Source organism: Phalaenopsis equestris, unplaced genomic scaffold (assembly GCF_001263595.1).
Source record: "Phalaenopsis equestris unplaced genomic scaffold, ASM126359v1 Scaffold000343, whole genome shotgun sequence".
Lineage (NCBI taxonomy): Eukaryota > Viridiplantae > Streptophyta > Magnoliopsida > Asparagales > Orchidaceae > Phalaenopsis > Phalaenopsis equestris.
The window spans coordinates 326,599-351,107 of NW_018164785.1; the positions used below are offsets into that span (position 1 = coordinate 326,599).

At 33.5% G+C, this 24,509-nt stretch overlaps 1 protein-coding gene across 3 annotated transcripts in view; it reads right to left on the reverse strand.

Moving 5' to 3' along the window:
* Positions 1-10,669: 10,669 nt before the first annotated feature.
* The window catches only part of LOC110025940 (probable serine/threonine-protein kinase DDB_G0280111), a 22,523-nt gene continuing 8,683 nt past the window's right edge, over positions 10,670-24,509 (reverse strand). For 2 of the 3 annotated variants that reach the window (XM_020726639.1, XM_020726638.1), the window contains exons 2-8: positions 21,445-21,929; positions 20,880-21,045; positions 20,740-20,790; positions 20,182-20,364; positions 19,966-20,077; positions 18,792-19,441; positions 10,670-11,185 (exon numbers count right to left, since the gene is read on the reverse strand). In XM_020726639.1, the coding sequence (XP_020582298.1) occupies positions 11,051-11,185; positions 18,792-19,441; positions 19,966-20,077; positions 20,182-20,364; positions 20,740-20,790; positions 20,880-21,045; positions 21,445-21,905 (1,758 nt within the window). In that variant the 5' untranslated portion in view covers positions 21,906-21,929 and the 3' untranslated portion in view covers positions 10,670-11,050. Of the gene's footprint in view, positions 11,186-18,791; positions 19,442-19,965; positions 20,078-20,181; positions 20,365-20,739; positions 20,791-20,879; positions 21,046-21,444; positions 21,930-24,509 lie in introns of those variants that run through there. The other variant, XM_020726640.1, reaches the window with a different exon arrangement.

Sequence of the window (24,509 nt, forward strand, 5' to 3'; positions counted from 1 at the left end):
CCTAATAATCAAATTGGGCGTCTCGACGAGACAAATCCAACGAGCTTAAAATTAGTCAATTCTGATATCATTAATGCACTTAAAGTTACATAAAATACTATTTAATTGAGGGAACCTCTCTGCTATCCAAGCAGATATATATAGTCTGAACTCTATATAAGAAGTTATATATGGCTCCTGATAGAGGACCTAGACTTTTAACCAAGGAAGATCGAAGCTTGGAGGAGAATGAGCTGAACCACTATGCCGCCACCTGCTCCTTACGACGAAGTTCTTTGCAGAGTCACAACATTCATTATAGAATTCTAGCGTATGTTGCATAACAGTGAAGCAGCCCACAAAGTAGTACATCATCTAATACACCGTGCAATGACGTATCTTGAAAATAATGTTACAACACAACTCAAATATAATGCAATGACACCCCCCACATACGGTGTAATAACATACCCTGAACACGTTGCGATGGCGCATCCCAAAGATGGAGCAACACACCTCGAATACGGTGTAACGATCACCCCGCAAAAATTATTTACAATCATCGTACTAATAATATAGGGGTTATTCCTAAACACATTTACATGTGTAACAAGGAAGAACAAGTAATGATTATGACTAACTCTTTTCTGCAGGTGCTGCTAGCTCCTCCCGCCAGACATGGCTATATGTGTTGCATGTTAGTAGATTTTTCTGCTAATCATGTTTTCGTTTAAGTCATGTTTTTTTTTTTTACTTTTCTTATGTACTTTTTTTAGTACTTAGGAGAGTCTTATATTGGAAATAAGGTACGAAAACGAGTTCCAAGGCATCATATGGGAGGAACCACATGACAGGGACCATGACCTATTTGCTCATGTCCTGTTGCTTAATTATAAATATTATTGATGAATAGAATTAGGACTAGGTATGTACTTATGTGGTGTCTGTCCGCCTTTTTATGTTTCTAGAATATGTTGTCAACCTTGCGACACCAAACATTTTATTATTTTGTATTTGACTTGCTATATTGTTCTTCTTGCATGCTTATGTGCTTGAATTGGTTCTTCTTCTTTACCTTTTGCGTTTGCTTGGGAGCCATATGAATCATTTAGGCTCCTTAGGAGATGAAACTTTCTAAATTCTACAAAATCCTAATAAAAGTTTCAAGTCTAATTAAAATTTATGATTAAGAGATTTTGGACATTTCAAAATCTTTATTTACTGTCCTACATGACCTTTGGGTTGGATTTTAAATAGGTTGCATAGCATGACCATCACCCAAGCCATATTAATAGGTCCACTATGCTTAGGACTTGAATAGACAATTGCATCATTCTGCATATCCCGAGGAGCAGTCCTAATGCTTTTCCAACCCGACTGGCCCAACATAGATTTCTACTTACATGGTTGTCTAGTGTGTTTAGAGTGTTAGTGGCTTCCTCGACCCATACGGGGAGTAAGTCCTTTGTTGAGAGCATTTTAAACTTTGTAGTTGGACTTCTTTTTTTCTTTTCACTCCAACGACATCCTAGCCATTTTGACTGGTATAAATCTCACCTCTGCTTTTCTTATCTATATAGTGTCATAGGATTAGAGCCTCCTTCTTCTGACCTTAGGGCTACCGAGGTCCCCTTGGATGACACAATTCACATATTACTAGCAAGGTAGAATTGGGCCATCCAAGGGGACCTCGGTAGCCCTAAGGTCAGAAGAATTGGGGTCCTAATAGCTTGGGATGACGGATTTGTGGTTTGCTGGCCCAACTATCTCTGCCTGATTAGGATCATTCCACCCTTTCATTGTTACCTCTTTTGTGCCTTGTCGCTCCTTTTGACGCCACATCGATGCTACCTTGTAGGCCGATTGCATATAGACTGCCACCTATTTGGGATACAATGATTCATCCTCTGCCCTTATGGTCTGTTTTGTCTTTGGAAGCTTAGTGTGGATCCTACGAGTCGACCGGGTTACTTCACTAGCCTCGTGTGCCAATGAGCCGCTACTCATTTATGATGTGAGAGAATCTCTGCCCCATGGCTCAGTGAGAGCTTTGAAAGCCATGGGATGTTCTTATGAGGCAACCTTCTTTTGTGACACCCTATACTAGTAATTATGACTCCTTTAATCGAAAGTATTCTTTGGTACTCCCAAAGATGTAATTAACCAAGGGGATGTGTTCCCTTGGCGGTTGGTCTTAGCTCTAGAACAAGCACACACACTTGAATCTCTGGTTGTAGGTTGCTTTTGTAGGGTCTTTATCATGAATATGTTCTAAAGTATTTTCGATCTGAACTCATTTTGGATGTGCTCTTTTGGGCTATCACATGAGGTTTACCTTATGAAAGCTCTTTATGTTCTTTCTATCATTTGTTTTTATTATTGATTGTCCTTACTTTATGATTTTTTTCTTCTCCAGATCATTCATATCACCCGAAAGAGAGATTTAATCGGAAAAGGGAATCATACATTGACACAAAAACAAACGGCTCCTTAAAAAAAAAGAGAAAATGAATGAAAACAATAAAGTTCCAACCCTTCAACTCCACACAAATCTTTTCAAACCACGAGTCCATCAAATCTAAGTTCTAAACATCAATCTCACAAACACTTACCACATAATTATGCATGAAATAAGCCAATACTTTAATTGAGAGTATTCTTAGGACTCATAACTCCTTAATTGTAATTAATTATGAGAGTTTTCCCTTATTTGAATGCCAAAACCCAAAGCAAAATAAATCCTATTTTATCCCTATAAGGTAAGAGAAAAATCTTATTTTGTAGACCAATAAATCTTGAATATTTTCTTCATTCAAGTGATTAGATTCATATTAATGTAATATTTCTATCATTCATGGCAGTATATTATCCTTCAAATGCCGCATCTGATCATTTGGTAGAAATACTTAAGGTCTATGGTGGATAACCAATCCATCATTCACAAAAAAAATAAAAAAATAAAGGAAAAAACTCCACTACCAGGTGTCCAATCCAAGCACCTCAGAGCCTTAACCATCTCCCCATTCAACTCAAAAAATAGAGGAAATCCAACACTCAAAACAAGCATCTAGGTGTCCTAGCCTGAAAAACCGTATGCTCAAATTAAAAACTGAGTTATCCCAACTTGGAAAACTAGTGATACACTTCACACCTACGAGCTTGAAGTGACATATTCCTATGCTTCTAAGACTAAGAACCCGGAAAACCTAGCATCCAAGCCCAGTGCGTAGGAGACCAAAATTGACCTTTGGTAGTTTACATGATTTTGGCAAGTTTTGGTGCTCCATATTCTTAAATTATGGGTTCTTGAAGGAGAGAAGGTATGACTAGTAATTTCTTACTTAGTCTCTATGTTGGCAAGAGGAGAGGTATTTGGAGTATGTGTGTGTGTGTTATATAAAGTGTATAGTGTTTATGTGTGTGTGTGTGTGTGTGTGTGTGTGTGTGTGTGTTTTCTATATTATGAGTGTATGAGAAAGTAAATCCCAATGGAGAATCAGTGTACAAGGAAGAATTAAAGTGGAGAAAATGAAGATTTTTCTTAGGTTCAATTATTCATGTTTTAAAATACTTCTAATTTGAGTTTCAATAAAATTTGTCTGGTTTTCTTTTCACATATTAGGAACTAATTTTTTTCGTGCTTCTTTGATTTGAAAGTGTGACGAATCATGTTTTATCTATGAGATTACTCTAAGACTTTTTGGGGATTTCATTGCACGTTAATGCATTAAAGTTCTAAACTTTATTTACTTTCAAATTAAAAACTTAAAAAGTTAAATATTCTTGTGATCTAGGTATTGACCCAAAACTATAAGAACAAGTTAATACTCAATCTCTTAGTGGAATATGAATATTACAATTAAGAGATTGTTTGTAATCACATAGGAGACTTGAGGATTCCTAGGAGACTTTATAGGGTTAAGCATAACTTAGTTATAAGATGATGTTCAAACACTTCTATTATCCAGGAATATAGTAAGGAGTAATTATCTCTAATTTTTAGTATTTAGCTTAGAAATTCATTGGAAGAATATTGAGGATTCACACCATCGAATTCAAAAAAGTAAGATTTTCACAATAGAAAAAACAATCATATTAAGTTTAGTTTTTTTTATAAAATTAGGACTTAGATGCCTTAAAAAATTTCACAAAATTTCGGCACTTCAATGTAAACCTAGGATTAGTACTAGAAGATCACCTCTTTAAAAATTAATTCATTCTTTATGTGATCGATACACACTCTTAATTTGTATATTACTTGATTGACACATGCATCCTTATATAGTTGATTAACAAATTAGTGAGACCCACATATGCCTTGTTGTACTTTTCTCATGCCCTTTAAGTCTTCATCTTTCACAAGATAATGCTAGCATATTTGATCAAATAACCATTGATACAAGAAATCATTTATGAGAGTAAATGATATTTGCTTGCTATTGAATTTGAGTTGTTAGAGAGCTATCTTCTGAGAGCTTCTCCTTGGTTAAATATTCATTTATGTTATTATGTGAATCGTTTTCTTGTTCAATATGTACCACAAATGCAATTAGTTCATATGAAGTCACAACCTTACAAAAATCAAGAAATGTTGGTGACAATATCTTTCTATTTCGGATCACTATTATTATAGAATCATTATCCAAGATAGATAACTATTTAGCCATTTAGCTAGAGCTTCAATATTGCTATTAAAAGAACATAATATTTTAATCAACATTACTTCAAAAATATCTTTCAATAAGGATTTGACCCAACTATAATAAAATAACTAGTTAGGCTTAAGAAAGTTGTACATTTTAGATATCTGACCAATCTCAAGTTGGGAGTCACCATAAATCTTAATCTTCTTGATATTTCATAAGAACAATGGTATATAAGATCAGAATTAAAGCCCCATATTATACCTCATTTATAGTGAGTGATTCTATTAAGCTACAAAAATAGTGAAGAATATCAAAATCAAACTAATGCCAACTCTTATTTTAGGAATCAGTTGAGTGGGATCTTCCCCGTAATGATGATGATCCAACAAAATATAATTCCTATGTTTTGGAAATCAATCATTACCAAATTCTTATCTAAATAATTATATATAAAGGGAAAATCGATTGGTATAGGATGAGTTGTTAAAATGTTAGTCCAAATCTACCCTTTGATAGCTCACTAAGGAATTTATGTAATATCAAACTAAAGTAATATCATAGCCCATATTGTTAAACATCCAACTATTATAGGATGATTAACAAAATATTTTCTTGACTTTACTTTGAAATCAAATTTATATGATGGGACAACATGTAATGTCTTAAATTTTAAACTACAAATATCAAGGTTAAATAATATTTTTAACTATGAAATATTTTATTTTAACATTAAAGTAATGTTGACTCAAATAATATAATATATTATATTTACCTTAATCATTTACCTAAGATAGTGAATGCTACTACTGACTCGTCCAATACTACATTGTGTAGAATAAGAGATTTTCTAAGGATTTGGGCTACTAACACCAGTGGATTTACACATAACATTTAAGTTCATCAAAAGTAATCTAATATACTTTATCCAATGGAAAAACACCATTTTCTTTGCTAAATAGTAAAGGGTTGAAATATTTTAGCTAAATTACATATGAGTCTCTTAAGGAATGTTAAATTTTCTTAAAGAGATTAGTCTTATAACACTCTTAGGAGGCTCCATTTTTTAATAGCCTTTATGATTGTGTGTTCAACCTTTATGCCTCTATATTAGATAATAAATTCCAATAATTCTTTGAACTCATATTGAACGTGCACTTTAAAGGATTTCTTTTATGATCACATTTATTGAGGTGCTTGAAAATAGCTTTCAGGTAAATAATATGATCTTCTTTTAGATGACTTTTAATACCTACATAATGTATATAAAATTCTATTTGTTAATATGGTAAGCCATTAAAAATATGTCTCATAGCATGTTGATAGGTCACCCAAGAATTTTTCAAGCTAAAGGGCATAACTTTATAATAAAATACATAAATGGGAAAGCAAAAGGATGTATCTCACTCATCTTCTAAGACCATCTGGATCTAATTATATTCAGACAAGTAATACATAAAAGATAATATTATATTCGATGATGCAACACCAATCATCAAATTTGAAAATTTGTAAGAGAAAAAGTTCTATGCAAACTCTTATAGATTTATTTTTCTTGTGAATAGGTACAATGTTCATTAACTAGTAGGGTACATTTCATGCCTGATAAATCCAACCACGATAAGCTTTTAGATTTCTTCAATAACATTTTGCTCTATAATAGAATGCAATCTCATGAGAACTTGCTTAATAAGAGATGAAGCAAGAGTTATGGCCAATTTATGCATGGTTACCTCGTGAGGCAGGTTAGGCATTTCTACATAATTCTACATAAGCAATAAAAAAATTTCCTTAAAACTTCTATAATTTCCTAAGCATAGAATCTAACAAAGATTTGTTGATATAAGTAAAATGAGGATCATCATCGGTATCTAAATTAACCTGAATAAGTTCATTAATAGTCAAAGACACTCCAACCTTAAGTTCAAGAAATGAATCATTAACATCAAACTCATAATTTACACATTTATCAGTACTATCCTCACACTTTATTGTAGAAATCATTTGACATGAAGCAAAAGCAAGAATAATTATATGTGTAAAAAACATATAATTAATTATTTTCTAAGAAGCTCTATTTTGCCACATGCTCTTGAATGTTTTAGCCTGAAAATGGTTCACTTTTTTGGAAAACAAATCATGTAGCAAAAATTTAACTAATGAAGATTGATAATAAGAAAATAAAATATATTTAATTATTTTATTATTATTATTAAGAATATTACAGCAATAGAATTTTCATATTTTTCAATGTTATAAAATTTAAGAGCACTCTCACTATGTCCTACTCTAAGAGATATAGAGAAAACATGTAGTTCATCAATGGATAATACATTTATAATAATGAAATATCTAAAGTGTTTTCATGGTATAAGCTTGATAGTCAACCCATAATTCAATGAATCATAACGGGATAGTTGAGGCACCAAGTATACTAATCCATTAAAATCAAAAAATCTTTCATTATCAGAATCTTCTTACATGAAGAAAGTCTTCAAACTGGTAGATATTTAAATAAATATAGCCTCATGCATGTGTATATATGAATATGGTTTGAATTCATTGATAGAATTAGAGTAAGTAGATTTTCTCCACTAATCATAGAAAAGGTGCATCGACCTTTTTCTTATTTTACTGTCTCTCATCATCTTTTGGAAAAGTGGGGACTAATAGGTAAGGGGTTTGTTTGTGTTAATAGACACTTAAGGATGGCAAAAATAGATTTAATTTAAGGAATATCAAATTTTGTATCATCATAAATTTTAATCTCATTAGTAGGGAAGGGTTGCGAATATTCTGAAACAAAAACTCTTCTCTTATCTTAGTTTATTTAATACACTAATAGGGTGCTATTTTGTATTCATGTATCCATGGTCATCCCAAAAATGCTTTATAATAGACATTATCATCAATCACATGGAATTTTTCTTGATTGACACAAGATATGCTTAGCCTTATAAGGTCCTTCTATTTCATCAGTCAATGCAAGATAACTTTGTATATATAAGGGTCTTCTATCGGACCAGTTGACACAGGTTATGCCTAGGCTAATTTTAGCTTTTTGTTATTATTAATGAATTGATGCAAAATATACCCTAATCATTTGAGTCACTTTGTGTTATGAGCTTTAATATAGGATAAGCCTTAGCTCATAAGAATTTTATTGGTGCACATTTTGCTCTAGCCACGTTTAGCTTTAATTGACGATCTTTGACATAGGATATGGTCTAATTAAATAACAACCTGTTATATTATCAATTTATGTAGGATATGACTTGGTTAAATTAATCACCGATATATGATATTTTTTCTTAACAAGATTCTTCTCATTGATAAATCAACGAAGAATATTCTTTGATCAGTTTAGTTTTGTAATCATTGAGTCTTGATGCAGTATATGCTCTTGTTAAAAAGATTTTGTTTCCACTAAATTGATTAATGTAGGATAATCTCTAATCAATAAATCTTTGGTATGAGACATGCCCAAACTAAGAGGATATGATGCCCACATAAATACTAATTTGAAAACATAGGATATGCTCTGATTAATTTGATAACTAAGATAGGATATGTTTTGATTGATTTGATCACCAAGATAGGATAATAAGGTTGGTTTCCTATCAGAATTATCCTAACATAAAACATGCCCTAATTAATTTGATCCTCTTCTTATACTTGTGTGAAGATTTGATCAATTGATATAGAATATGTTTTAATTAGAGATTGCTTTGAAAAAAATGAATTCTTGTGCATGATATGCCATGTTTTAGTTCAGTCTTCTACTTGTTGGATTATTGAACTAAGAAATACCCTAATCAACTTACTCAAGTTCATTGACACAATATGTCCCAATAAACAACATCATGTTGTCTCACATTGTAAGACATGTCTTAGCCATTGAGATTTAATCACATTTCAATTTGATGGTTCATGGTAGAATATGTCTAGTATGATTGTGATATAATGCCAATAGGTGCACTATGTCTTATAGACATAACTTGCCAGTTGATGGTTTGTTTGTTGGCATCTTTTTTTGTGGATCATAAATGGATACACTTTCAAAATCTTACGACCATTTTATATCCTCATGTGATATAAATGACCCAAAACATCCATACGAGTCATACTTTGTTTAAGGAAACAACACCAAAAATAACCAAATACTGCACAAAGCCTTATAGTATACCAAGTAACTGGGCACCAATGTGTTGCTCCTACACTTGGTGTGATACATATGCACCAGGGTCAACATAACTACTTCATTTTGTAGCGTCTCAATAACTTGCTTTTGATTTTATTGCCTTTGCTTCGCAACACTATCGTCAAATTTTTAAAAATATTTTTTACCATTTCTCCTACCACCCAGCTAAAGTTTGAGAATGTCCAAGGAGAAGATGGGTCGTATATCAAGGGAAAAACACCGAGCTTCTTGAGAAAGTTGAAAGGGCCGAATAAAAAGGAAATAAATAGAGTTATTAAGGCAGCTTAGAGAAGCATTTTGTATAGCTTTCGTGAGGCCTAGAGAGGTTATGAAAAAAATGTGAGAAGAGAGAAGAGAAGAGGAAAGCTAAGGTGAAAGCTGAAGAAGGAGGTGGTTGTCATTCCTCCTACTCTTGCAAGATGGAAAATCCGGTGTATAGGAGATCAATTGCAACCTCAAATCATAAGAATATTTTCTCTCTCGATATCTCCTACCCCCTTAGAACTCTTAAGGTTTCTTTTTAGAGCACTATGAATAAGCTGATATTAAAGAAAACTAATTCCTTAAGTGTCATCTCTCTCTTGAGCTATCCAAAATCTATTTCCTTCTCCTCTTACAGTTATAATTTTGGTATCAAAATCTTGATACCGTGATTTTAATTCTTGCCTTTGCATAATCATCCTTCCAATTTGGTGAACTTGACAACGATACACCTATGGTGGTATAAATTATGAGAACTTACTCCTATGATAATGGGATTTCTTCTTAGAAATCTATATGCTCTTATAATTGACCAAGTAAAATTTAAATATATGATCATACTATGTTATGGTATGATTGATATTATATTTTCATATTCTTAACATCAGTGAGATCGATCGGGTTGTAAGCTAGAAATCCATCTACAAATGGAAATGAGAAAATATGTTGGCCACATTTTCTCTTAATCAATGTCAATACAAAATACCATCTACAAATGGAAATGAGAAAATATTTTCTCATGAATATGAACAGCTAGAGAGGGATTACTTAGAAGACTTGTTGATTTACATAATTGATTACACTCTCAAATTATACTTCAACCACTGATGTAATTATTTATTGGTTTTGATTTTCAAAGCAATGCTTTAGGTGGATCAAGATATGGTGCTAACATGATTTGTTTGCCATGGATCATTCCTTACACTACTTTCTTTTGTTTATATTTTTATTTTAACACCAGCTTAATGTTGGATTGGACAATTCTTTTGTTATTGTAGCTAAAGCATTTACTTCAACATTAAAGGCATATAGAGAAGTTGCGATTACACGCACACGCACGCGCGCACACACACAAAGATAGTTGGAAATGTCATAGAAGACATATAAAGAAGTTGAAGGAGTTTCATAGAAGATAGAGAACAGTTGAGTTTACACGTGCACACCCACACACATGCGTACGAAAAGCTGGGAATTTCATAGAAGCTAATAAAGAGAAGTTGCGAGCACACGAAATGCTGGGAGTGTCATAGAAGACATAAAAAGAAGTTACGATTAGGCTTAGCAACCTAAAGATTACAATTTTTATTGTTTTGAATACTCTTTTCCATCACTACCATGACTGATTGAATAGAAGAAATATTACGTGGTATTCTGATGATAATACGATGATATTCACTACAATAACACCACAATATTACTAATCTGCATGCATCATTCGAATAGAAGAATTACAGTGCATAATCATAAATTTATAAACAATATTATATAAGGCAGGAGGAAACATTGGCCCATCTTTCATTCATACAAGATTTTATTTAAAGCGCTTACAAGCAGAACTAAATTATATAATTGGTTTACAGAGAAAAAATTTCTAAGAAAAGTGCTTGTAATTAAAAAAAAGAGAAAACTATTCAACTGATCCACCCAACAAATAAAGAATTAAAGTCATTCCCATTTTACTGGAATAAAACAAGTAATCGTTTGTAACAGCCAATCTACGGAATGAAGAACCTTGTGAAAAATTGTAAGTACATACTAGAAACCAGTCCAGTTGCTTGGTTTGTTTGGGTCAAGTTTCTTCTCCAACCCACTGACAAATCTCCGGGAAGAACCGACCAAAGAAGAAGCATCAGTACTGGGAACCTCTGAGTTAAAATGGGCAGTAACATAATCACCCTGGTGAAATCCCCCCATTGGTTGGCCAAAACAAGCCCAAGGTGTTGCTTGGCAAGGGCATTGGCTTTGGTTAATCGTCGAAGGCTTGCCATGGCTTGGCCTCATGAATGGGTGCCGAAGGTGCTGGAAGTGCTGCAACTGCCGTGGTGCTTGCAAGGATCGCTTTCTCGAGTTCCAAGAGATTAGGGTCGAACTTATCCTTTTGCTGCAATAAAGGAGCATAATTTTAATGGATATCATTGTCATCACCCTCATTCTACATTCATGAAACCAATAAAACAATAAACAAGTAAGAAGTGCAACAAGCCGGAATTTTTTTAGTAGAGGAAAGGAATTAGATATTTGAAAATAATCCAAGGGAATAACCATATTTTACTCCATTGTGAATAAGGAAGAAAAAAATTAAGTTTTACCGACTTTAATATAGGTTTCCATCCAAAGTTTTTGCCTGGACTATGGAATTAAATAGCCATGGTCATTCTTACATTCTTGTCAATGGTTCCTAGTAATCAATTCAAGTGCTCGTGGTTTCAGGCAGAGATGTTCTCCATAGAATACTTAGCATGCAGCCAGCAAAGACTGAAAAAATAGTTTTCTCCGTAGGTCCTTCCTTTACTAGCATTCAATTTATGGATGCCAAGCTGCTTCGGCGTCTTAAAAATTATCTCGTTGTTATCTGAAGGAGCTTCAGATCTAGAAGCCTATGCATACTCTTTCTACCACATGGTCTCTCGAGTCATGCTCCCATCTTAGTTTTCATTCTACGGTGTGAGATGGGAAAGTTATCTTTCGAATATTTTGGTTTCCTTTCCGTGCCAAAAAACCAAAGAAGTTCGCTTGGTGTCTATTATTGACAAAGTGTTTATCTGGTTACAAGAATCAGAAGTTGGGTAAAGCAAATGCAGAAGTTTTGAAATTTCAGGCGTTCAACAGGAAGAAAAATAAAATTGAGTTAACTTGTTGAGGGAGTTGGAAGTCTCAACAAATTTCATTTTCGGTGCATTTGGAATTCACCAGATTTTGGTAAATTCCATATACAATGCACATAAGGAAGCCTCCCCAACCCCCATGTATGTAACAAAGCATTCGCATTGCACCTGGAGATGAATCAAACCGCGGCATTTGCCCAACCAAACCAAAACAGCGCCCCATCTCGCATGCCCCATACCCTCGAGCTCATGCTTGACAATTGACTGCATGTTGATGGTCAATTGCTTGATGACGTTATCCCAAGACTGCAATGGCAATGCGACATGCTCTGGCGCTTGATGACCTCAGCCCTCAACCCACATATGACTTCTGTTCCCAATAGTGCCGTGCCATAGGCTAGCTTATATTCTTCTTTGTTCTTAATTAAGATTAATCTAACTTTCAACTAAAGATACTACAAGCACTTACCTGAATTTATTTCACAATAACCACAAAATTTTCAGTATTTAAAATTACATATTATTTACCTTACACTACATTTTAAATACTTGCAACTAAATAGTCCCCAAAAAAAAAAAAAAAAGTTAGCTCTCTAGATATCTAAATAAGGGGAAGACTAAAACTCATTATTTATATACCACTTGCTATTCCACTTTATTTCCTTTCTATTTTTCATATGTTGTAGCATGTGATCAACACCATTTATAAGACTACGTGCGCTTACTTATGAGTTTAAGGGCTGATAGCCTGGTACTGGTCAAAATGTAAAAAAAAATGTCATCTTTGAGCCTTTGGGTGGACTTGGGATTATTAATCTCTAACGTTTAAATATGGCTCTTTAGGGTAAATGGATTTGGCATTTAATTTTGGTTAAGAATGATTCAATGGCTGGCTTTATTATCAAGGAGAAATCTCTCTCCAAAAGCTTGGCATTGATTTTTCGAAGGGTAAAATTAATACCGCTTCCCATTTAATAGAGATATTTGCAAGCACAGGGACATTTCTTTAATAGAATTGCATGGACCAAGTCCTTTGATGGTTCTCTCTCATTCTGGAAGGGTAATTGGCTGTGCTTCTATCCTTTAGCTTTGGTTTTCTCTAATCTCATTACTTGACACCAAAACTTTGGCATTAGTTCTCGATTCTATACTTTGCAAATCTTTGGACCATCCAATGAAACTCTATTCTTCAGACTTCTATGAACTTATCTGCTTTGAAAATTTACTCGGCTGTGAACTAATACTCAATTCTCTCAGGAGGATACAGCTTGCTGGTGCGCGATGGAGAGTTGGTATACCCCCTTAATTATCATTATCATTATCATTTTCTATCTGGCTATGGTCTTTATTACCTACTTGACACCCTCATCTAAATTGTTTGTATCTAAAGATCACTATTTTATCCTGATTACTTGTTTGCAGTAATCTTCCCTACCATCTTCATCTAACAAAATATTGAAATCGCCTTCACCTCATCCATGTGGCTTTGTGATGAGAACGAGAGAAGCATTGACCTCCTCTTTCTTTTCAATTCTCTACCTATGGAGTAAGATCAATTGTGCCTTGACTTTAATAAAGCTAATAACCACTCAATATAATGGCTACCACCTGGAATGCCATCTCATATAATAATAGGCACTGTGGGATCCTATTTAACAACCACCATTTTCTCCTCTAGTCTATCTCAACCGTTAGATCAAAATTGTTCATCTAATCCTTGCTGCAAATATGTAACAACCTCTGTTTTTGTAACAGGGACCTTTCACTAATATCTGTATTAACACTAAAAACAGTTACACAGTAATGGCCAATAAAAATGCATCACAATATTGCTTCTTCCTCGAATATAATATTCTCTATTTTCCTTAATACTCAACTCTATTATGGTATTAGAGCACCGTAGCCTCATGGCAACTCAAACCAAACCTTCTCCCCAGCTTCCCAGGTTCCGCATCCCCCTCATGGCCCCATCCAACTAATCCACAATTAGTTAACTTGTCACTGATAATCCTATTTTACTCAAAATGGGCAACATCTCCACACCAGCCCAACCCAACTTCTTGATGTCCAAAATCAAGAATATTATTAAACTACAGTTAATCACAGACAACCATCCCACATTGTACTCACAAGGCTACAAGTTATTCAAGACCAAGGGTTGAATGGGTGAATTGATGTCTCCACTCCAAAACTGAGCTCCAAAACAAAGCAAACAGCTCATCACTGAAGACAAATACGTCATTCCCAACCCTCACTTCAACATAACCATCCCACATTATACTCTCATGTCTACAAGCTATTGAAGGCCAATGGCTTCAATGGATGCCTTGATGTCTCCACTCCAAAACTGAGCTCCAAAGCCGAGCTCCAAAACCAAGAAAACAACTCATCACTGAAGACAAATCCTTCACTCCCAACCCTCATTTCAACATTTAAATGCTCCTTGATAAAAAACTCTTGGTTTGATCCTGACTGTTTATATGCAACAGTATAACAATGTCTTTAATTATAATTTTCACTTATATTTCCTTACTTTGCGACAGAACCAAAAACTTGACCCGAAGAAAATAAGAATTTAACTATTTAATTTATATATATTGGGATATTACGCAAATATACATATCGTTATCAAGTAATATAAGACTTTTTGATTAAAACCTGAATATCGAACCCACAGGAAAATTAGACAATATGCACTATTGAACAACAAACTTTCTATTCTAAAAAGATAATTACTTAAATTATAGATATTTTCACAGTATTAAAATTCAAATCTTTTTTTGGTATTTTTGATATTTTGACAAAATAATAACTAAATAAGATAACTTGAGTTTATGTTAAAAGAAAATCACTTGATATGAAAATATTTTTCTTCTTATTATGAATATGTAATAAGTATAAGAATTCTGTTGTGGAAGTATTTTAACGTGTTTTGGCAAATAGGAGCAATTATATTATTTACCCTTACTAGAGATGTTATAAAGAACATTGACTAATTTAATGTTTGAATAGTTCTGAAGACCGACTAGCCACAGAAGATGTGGACCAACTCTCACTCTAGAGTTCCCTCAATTCTTTCCACTTGGGGGCTAACATCTCGTATCAGAACCTAAAACCATAAACCAAGTTGGGGGCTTTAACCTGTCACTTTAAACTTCTCTAACTCTACACCATTCAAAGATTATTTCCCTATTTATTTCATATGAATCATATGAATTACATTCTCATTCATACAATCTCATATGATTCTTTCCAATTGTTGACTGAGACAATATCATCCAGGTTCTTACATGTTCTCACAACAAATTTTAACATATAGATGGGTCAGATCAAACAGTAAATGAAGTACATGAAATTAAATCATCACAACTTCTTCCAACATTAAAGATTAATACTCTCCACAACTTCCATCCAACACTTTAATTTACTTATCATTTTAAGGAGAAATATAAAAAAATTACTCATAATCCATGGAGAAAACAAAACCACACTTTAGTTTAAAAATAGAAATCATTGTCAAACCAATAAGAAATTTCAATTAAAATCAAAAGTAGTTTAAAAACAAAAGATAAAACCTTATCTTAAATTCTCCACCAAACTCTTGAAATTCCTTTGAATCTCTTCTCTTTTACAATACTCTCAAAATAAACTAAAAACAAAAAAACTAAAGTAAATTTGTGTAGTGCCTGAAAATCTATCCAAAACCATCTCTCAAAACTCCTTAGGACTCCTCTTCAAACTCTTTTCAGAACTTTCAAGCACCCCCTTCAAATGTTTTAACTTCCTTTTATAAATTTTCCAACAGTTGCCTTGAAAATTCTTTAAAATGTGTCTAAATTCGATATATTTTCCAAGGGAAGCCTCCTGTCACAAGTCTTTTAATAATATTTTCGTTCCTAGTGGTCATAACAACCATCTTTAGCCAATAGATGCCTCAAATGTCTCTTCAAAATTCGACAAAATGAAGAAAATCACTAAATAACTACCTCTGGCGCTTAAGCGCGGGGCCTCTGGCGCTTAAGCAGGTGCTTAGGTGCGACCTTCTCTGTTTCACCAGCGCTTAAGCATCGGATTTGACGCTTAGGCGCCAAAAATACTTTTGGACAAATTTCACATTTTTGCTCCAAATTTAATCCCTTTTCACTCATTTTAGTATTTTTTAACTTTTTACTTGTACCTGCAAGAAAAACACACAAATGTCTTCCATTAAATCGCAATATCTCAAAAATATGGATAAAAATGCGTCAAAAAACACTACATATTTTAGGTGTATCAAAATCCCCCAAACTTAAAATATTACTTGTCCTCAAGTGACACTTCAATCTTTAAAAATTAAATAAGTGTGATATGTATATGAGTTTCTTTAGGAGTCACTAAAATTTAGATTTAGAAATATAGTTCTCCAATTTTAAAAAAAATATTCAGTAAATAATAATTGGTGATAAATCATTAAAAGAAGTGAATATTTTAGATATCTCCGGTCTATTGTTCAAAGTGATGGTGATATAGATGAAGGTGTTTTAAATATAATTAAATTTGGATGGTTGAAGTGGAGGAATGCATCAAGCCTATTGATTGATAGAAAAGTACTTAAAATTTTATAAGATGGTAGCGAGACTTGCAATGCTTTATGACACAAAATGTTGACCTGTAAAAGAGAAGCATAAGATTAAATGTTACTAAGATGAGAATGCTCAAGTGGATGAGTGGTTTTACACTTATAGACAAAATGTGAAATGAAGATATGTGTGACAAGGTTGGAGAAGCTTCAATGACAGAGTCACCTTAGATGGTCTGATCACGTTAAATGTTAACCATCTGATGACCATTGTTAGAAGAGTAGATGTTTTAAATTTGACTTAAATTAAGAAACATAGAGGTGAACCTAAAAATATTTGTGCATGTAGTATAAAAAATGATCTTAATTAATTAGAATTAAATGAATATATGACACTCAATATGACAATGAAAAAAATTGATTCACGTAGCCGACCCCACTTAGTGGGCTAAAGTCCTGTTATTGTTGTTTTTATTGTTATTTTGACGATGTTGGGGTTTTATTTGCTCTTTGTTGGTTGGTCATTTTTGAAACCGGCTATTTCAAGCACTCTACTTAACCACTTTTGTAATTAACTTTTTTTTAAATAAATGAAATTTAAGTCAGATCCCTTTTGACAGTGCTTCTCTATTAAAATTTTAAAAAAAGAAAGAGATGTAAATAAGAGCATAATGTCATTCAAATGTTTTGATTATTTTGCAATGAGCATACACAAATCAAAGATTTTCCTTACAAAACAAATAGTTTGGAATTTGCTTAACAAAACACAGAAGGTGAGACAAACTTGACCATCCACCGCAATGTAAGATCTTGGTCCTTTGTTAAGAGGAATATAGACTTATTTCCTTTTTTTAATTAAATTAAAAGGAAAAATCATCAAGAGAACTTTTTGTTAACCCCATAAGCTTGATAATAAATACACTAATGAATGATCTATTAGGATTTTTCATTTTTGTGCAGACAGAGTTAAGCCATCAAGATCAACATCCATGCATATAAAGATGACTATTTAGTCTACAAATCTCTTTTTCGTTTTTTGCATCATATGTAATTTTGTTTTTTGCATCATATGTAAAGAGATATATGAACAAAGAATTGAAGTAAGTTAGCAAACAAGCAAGAAAATATTAATTCAATCAAAATTATTTTTCCTGGTAAACTGATTCCTATTTTTTATTATATTATACCTCAAAGATTAGGATATATAGTACAAATATATTCAAAAACTCTTTTTTAGATATTATACTAATATAACTTAAGAAAACAAAAACATTGGAGGAATATTATAAATTTGAAATATGAAATTTAACATGGTTTACAAGACTTCGTTAAAGAGCACGCGTCAATAACATTTTTTGCATGCATTTGCAGTGTTTTTCACAATGGTAAAATGTAAAGCAACAATGTTAAAACTGCTACTTTATCTCTGTGGTTGTAATCAACAGTAAAGCCATTTAACAAAAAGTTTTACTAATTCATTCATGTTTGCTTTTGGACTTCTAATTCTATAATCTCAATTATTTATCCAAGTTAGATGTCGGTCAACCAAATGAAAGAAGTGTCACGGCCTTTTATTATGCATTGAAACATGATGAATATATAACAATTTGAAGACATATAAGATGCTTTGGGATATATTAGATGTGTATGACGGTACAATAAAATGAAAGAAACTCAAATTAACCACAATTAAATAAGTGGCCTTGCAAAGAACCTTGGTTGGCTCAGGTTTGGAAAGCCTAGCATAGATCACATGTAATTCTTTATCTCAATATCCTCAATTACACAAGGGCATGTATTCATGCGCTAGATGCACAAAATCTTGAGTCTGCATACTTGTGCCAAAAATGTCAGCCAAATTTCTTGACCTTTTGACCAGCATGAAATGACTTTAACCCAAATTATGAATCATATATCTGCAGTAGTTCCTAGGGTATCAACTTCATTGAGACTACGGATTAGAACAATCCAAAGTTTTGCCTAACTCTAACATCATGGTCTTGAAAATTTGGAGATGCCAACAAGAATTTGTGGCTTTCTCAAAAGAGGGAGTCAGACAATACGAGAGAAAACAACCAAAATCAAGGAAAAAAATATATATGAGTGCAATTTTTTTTGATAAGAAGGTAATGATTAAAAAACTGAACATTAAAAAGAAAGTAATCATATAGGGTTTGCTTGTGGCGTCAAATGAGACAAGGCAGGTGGATTGCTGCCCCACTCTCCCACAAATAAAAATTTTAGCAAAGGAATTTAAGGATGCAGGGTATGGCAATGACTACCACCTTGTAATAAAAATGAAGTAAAAGAGTCAGTAAGCATACCAAAGTTGTAGGTTGAAAGCTAGCAGGAGAGATCTGGCTCTTTGAGTTGTCTTTGTTTGAAAGGGATGTGGTAACTGCAGAAAGGGAACGTTTCAGCTCCTGGATTTCCTTTCTTTGTGATTGACAAATAGCTATCATTTTCTCATACTTTGAGGCAATTTCAGCCTTCTCCAACTTTGCTTGCATGAGTTGGTCCTTCAAATTTTTCACTTCTGAACTCTGCTTTTCAATGGCTGACTTATTTTCACCAATTACTTTACCACTGTTCCCATTACATTGCTGACTGGTATCAAGAATAACTACAGGCGCATCAAGAGAATTGTTCCATGACGTTGCTTGCATCTCGGTATTCAATGGGTTAATCCTTCCAGAAGTATGCTTCTTCTCTATGACTTCATGGACATCATCATTTGGAAGGGCTTTATCCTTTTTCACTTGAAAGCCCAAAGAACTGTTAGAATCTCGCGCATGACAAGTGGACCAAAATGAACCAATCTGAGCCACAGACCCGCTAGCTTTTGCAGTGGACGGGGAAGGCTTGGGCTGCTGCATTTCCTTATTGGATGGGACTGAGGTACGTTTACCATGTTCTTTAGATGCAATGGGAAAAGGGCTCCCTTGAGAAACAGTATTAACCCTTTTAGTAACACCTAAAAACATGTTAACCGATTAGCTAAAGAAAAGCTAGTTTATGTTGCACCAAAAAAACAAAAAAAAAAGAAGAACAGAACTTCACAACAAACAATCACTTCAACAGAGCGGTTTACTTAAAAATGGCTCATTTGCCAAAAAAGGGCCAAAGCCCAATAGTTTCTCAAATTGGAAAAATAGCATTTAAAGGGCAACAATTTGTGATATCCAAAAGTACAACACAAGTGATATAATACTAAAAATGAAGTTTTATGTAGTTATACCAAAAAAGGCTCCATGAATATTCTTTACAAATGAATTTTATTCACCCCTCATTTAAGAACATTCATTTAAATGTAGCTTAATTTACAGAGCAAATCAAGCAAAAATTACTGAGTTTAGATTACCCGGATCACCTTAACACACAAAAATAGATTTGAAATATATTATATCTCATTGAGATAAAGCCCAACATCTTTAGTGCATATAATGAAAGGATGGGGCTAATATGCATGAGAGCATGAACCTTTAGAAACTTAAGCACCTTCCTGATGTAGCTTTACAGTAGGCGGGTGAGCATCAATTGCTGATAAAGGGCTGTCAGGTAGATGCTTTTGCAACTCCAAAGGCAGAAGCTCATTGACACGAAACCATACCTGACATCAGAAATTTGCTTCACAATCCAAAACAGATACTATAACACTCTAGGAAAACACTCTAGGTTCCTGCACGTTAACGTCCAATCAAACAAAAAGCATGCCTGCGTGATGTCTGGCCTGGCATCTGGAGAACCTTGAATCATATCCTTGATTAGCCCTATCAAGGGTGCACTATATCTTGGCAAATCTGGAATGTGGTAGTTCACATTTATGATCTGCAGCTTAGAGTCACCATCAAATGCTGATTTTAGGTAGCAGATTCGGTACAGAAGGCATCCTAGAGCCTGCAAAACCAAATATGATTATGCTACAAGCTTCCTCATACAATCACTACCATATCCAAGATTTTTCTCAGGTAAGTGGGGCTTTTATGCAGTGGATTATTTTGAGAAGGCTCAAAAGTAGTGGAAGCTTTTATTTGGCATCCCTCCTGCAGTACATCTGCATTACGATTAATAATCATTCTGATTTGTTATGTATTCACATTCATAGATTATTACTGAATGTTTTATTAATATAATGTTTATTAATATAATTATTTTAGTCTACCATTTGATCATTTTAGTCCGAAGGCCACCATTCAGAGGAAATTAAACCAAACACATGGGAAAATAAGTTGCTAACCATAGGAAAAGTATGATTAAGTGTTGAAGACTCACCCAGATGTCTACCTTCTCACTGATAACATCCTTTCTGTAAAGATCCCACATCTGCAATTAGCAAAATAAAATTTCCCTCGCATGATGTCAGCAGCATTATATGAAGCTTAACTTAGGGAAAGTAAATACAAATATTATACCTCCGGAGCTCTATAAGAAGGAGTGGTGTGCTTTCTGATATTGTCCTCTTCAATTCCCATTTCTTCGGGTCTTGTGAAGCATTTATGATTCCAAGAAGTGCTGCCAAAGTCACAGAGTTTCCAGGCTCCATCAGATCCTAAAAGCACATTTTCAGCCTTTAGGTCTCTGCAAGATTCAGTGCTTAGGATGCCTCATCAATGATAATGTAGCAGTATATGTACAAAAATATGTAACTGTTAGTTTCCAAGAAAAAACAGTGGTCCCTTCATCAGTAGGCCAAAAGTATTATCACTGGATTAGCAAGAGCAAAAACTTAACTGAAAGCATTAAGTTACACTCACTTTTTCCTTAGTTAACTGGCTAATATAAACCATAGTTAATTTTTATATACTACAGTAAAATCAATAGCTAACATTGAGCATAGCAAATCCTTCGACTCAATTTGATAACATTGAAAATAAAAACACAGTAAAGATGGTTCATGCTAAAAACTGAGCAGATCAGTTATGATCTGGAAAATTAACGGACCAAGAATGAGGATATATCTTATAAGAAAAAACATACCTATGAGCAATGGGCGGATGTTGGCAGTGCATGGCAAACACTGCATTGCACACATCCCTAAAGCACAAAAGGATGTGTTTTTCTTCAAAAGAATAGGCTCCATTTTCAAGGAAAGTAACTAAAGACTGTTCACAGAACTCCATTACAAGTAGCACTTCCTTTGTCCTGCCCATATCCATTATGGCGTAGGACATAAGTTTAGTAATATTTGGTTGTCCCTTTAACAATTTCATAACTGATATTTCCTTCATCATAAGTTCTAGCGATTCTCCATCATTACAGATAACATGCTTTAGAGCATACTGCCTACTTGAATGTACAGCATCGCGAGCTATGTAAACACAAGAAAATCGTCCTTCTGCTATTGGATTTCTAACATGGACTTTCAAATTCCCTACATCTATTGAACGACCTTCTAAGCTGGTGGATTCTCTGTGACTAAATGGCTTGAACTTCCACATGTCCGGAAAGGCCAATGATTACATCTGCAAAAAAAGAATGGAAAAACAATTACCTATGGAGGTTAAAAGCCAGAAAATCTAAACTTCCTATTTCATAATGAACAAGATAGATTGCCAACAAATCTCAACAGTCAAAGAAGGTAGAGAATGCTAGTTTTGTTGAAGTTATCACATAACGAACGGTTGAAGTAAAAGTAATTTTTGCTGGCTTTCCAAAAATTAATTTTAAAAACATTGAGAAGAAGTAATGCCATTTGCAAATGAAATAATTCTTGCCAGGAGCCTAGGATAGCATAGCAGTTTCATGCACCGGCAATTTTTAAATTTTGAAAATAGAAGTTCAACGGTATGGCCTGATATCTAACATGTAATAGCATACCAATGAGCTTTCATGTTGCACATTCATCCACAACGTAAATATAAAAAAATTATTAAAAACCTATCTATTAAACAAATAGTATACAGTTCACTTTGAAAATCAATCGATGCCCTAATACTTTAACATCAATTAATAAACATGGTAGAGGTTTTAACAAAACAAAAACAGATTCACATATGAAAGTTTACAGATAGGTCATTCCATGAAATATGAATACTCTAAATCTAAAGTTCCAACATATTATGCTTCATCAACAGATGCTAATCAGTTGAAGCGATATATGATAAGCAATTTAATTGTGTGCTGGTACTTTCTTCCATACCACTAGTGTTATACTTTATGAACTCTGCATTTTATAAAGATCTGAATCACTTGTTATTCCAAATTTAGCCAAGTCAAAAATGAGGTTCATGCATCTACTTCGACATGATTTATAAAGAAAAGCATATAAATTAACAAGCTAGAGCATCCACATGCTTGTTCGATTAATATTAAAAAAATACTCTCTTGTTATATAATAAGTAGCCCTATCAGAGCTTGACTACATATAGGATTCTTCTTTAATGACTTATTTCATGTTCTTATAGTCTTGTTTTCATACAATACATTTTAGTAGAGTATACTAATTTAATTTATTTACTTTCAAAAGGATCATGTGGATTAAATCAATTCCTATGACCAAGTAAGAAGATGCATACATTTAAATCATAGCACCAAATATTGGGTATGTTAAGATATATTAAAATTAAATTGGATTTCACTTCAAGAAGAAATAAATCTGTAATTGAGCCCACAAAAATATATCTTATATACTAATGATTTTAAACACACAAAAAAAAATATGAACAAAACTTATTCATTGTTGTTCTAAACAAGTGATGCAATTCAATTGGTATGCTCAATTAAAAGGAATCAAATATTAATTAAAAGATAATATTAAATTAAATAAAAAAAATCTAACGATTTGCTGAATGCAAGCTTCCATCATACCATAACTCTATTAATATACTTCATCTAAATGGTTTAAGACAAAGGAAATTTGATTAAAGAAAATAAACTCACATAAACAAGCTACTAGATAAGCAATAAGATAGAATTTAACGAGCACTTCTTAAGCTACCTGTTAAACAAAAGTTTCCTTCCTTGTTCATAATATAATTAAATAAATCCACCATAGTCACTCTTTCATTTTGTATGATGAAAGTCAAAAGTTTAAATACCTCTTTAACATAGACATAGAAACTATAACTATTTTTTTAGAAATATTGTGCAAAAATTCTGCAATCCTATGTCTTTGAACCTTTGATTTTCTATGTTAAGCGTCAAAAAGTTCATATACCTTTTTAACATAGAAATAGAAACTATAATAAATTGCGCAGAAATTCTTCAATTATATGCCTTTGAACCTATGTCATCCTGAAGAAAAGTGAAATCGCAAAGAAAGTTTTTACATACATACCACAAAATTCTTAGGTATTAACATATTAAAAACTCAAATCTTTATATTTACTTAACACGTAATGTTCATATCTCTAAAAACAACAACAAACCTTTATCCCACTAAGTGGAGTCGGCTACATGAATTCTTTTTCTCCTCGTGTCCTATTGAGTGTCATATTTTCATTTAATTCTAATAAATTAAGATCATTTTTATACAACATGCCCAGGTCTTTTTAGGCCCGCATCTACCTTTTTAACATTAATCGAATCTAAAACATCTACTCTCCTAACCGGATCATCAGATAGTCGACATTTAATTTGACCAAATCATCTAAGACGATTATGTCTAATCTTGTCAGCCACCAGAACAACACAAACCCTTTTACGAATATATTCTTTTCACATTTTGTTTCTAAGTGTAAAGTCACCCATATACCTAAGCATTCTCATATCACAAACATCTAACTTAGGCCCTGTTTGGCACAGCTTTTTCAGAACGGTGGCGTTTTCAGAACGCTGTCAACGCGTTTTTTTCGCGCGTTCGTTCGGCGGCGTTCTGAACGTAGCGTCCCGCGGTTCCGTTTTTCTTCATTAGCCGGATCGCGGGGCCTCGGCTGCGTTCGGCGTTGGCTGTTGGCGTTAGGGCTCGAATTCCTTCTTTTGCCCTTGGTGATCTCTCCCGCGCTCTCCCCTCGCTTCCTCCCTCTCCGATCGAAAGCATCATTAGGGCTCGATTTCTCGTTCTTTTTCCCTCTCCGGTAAGATCTACTATTGTTTGTCGTTGG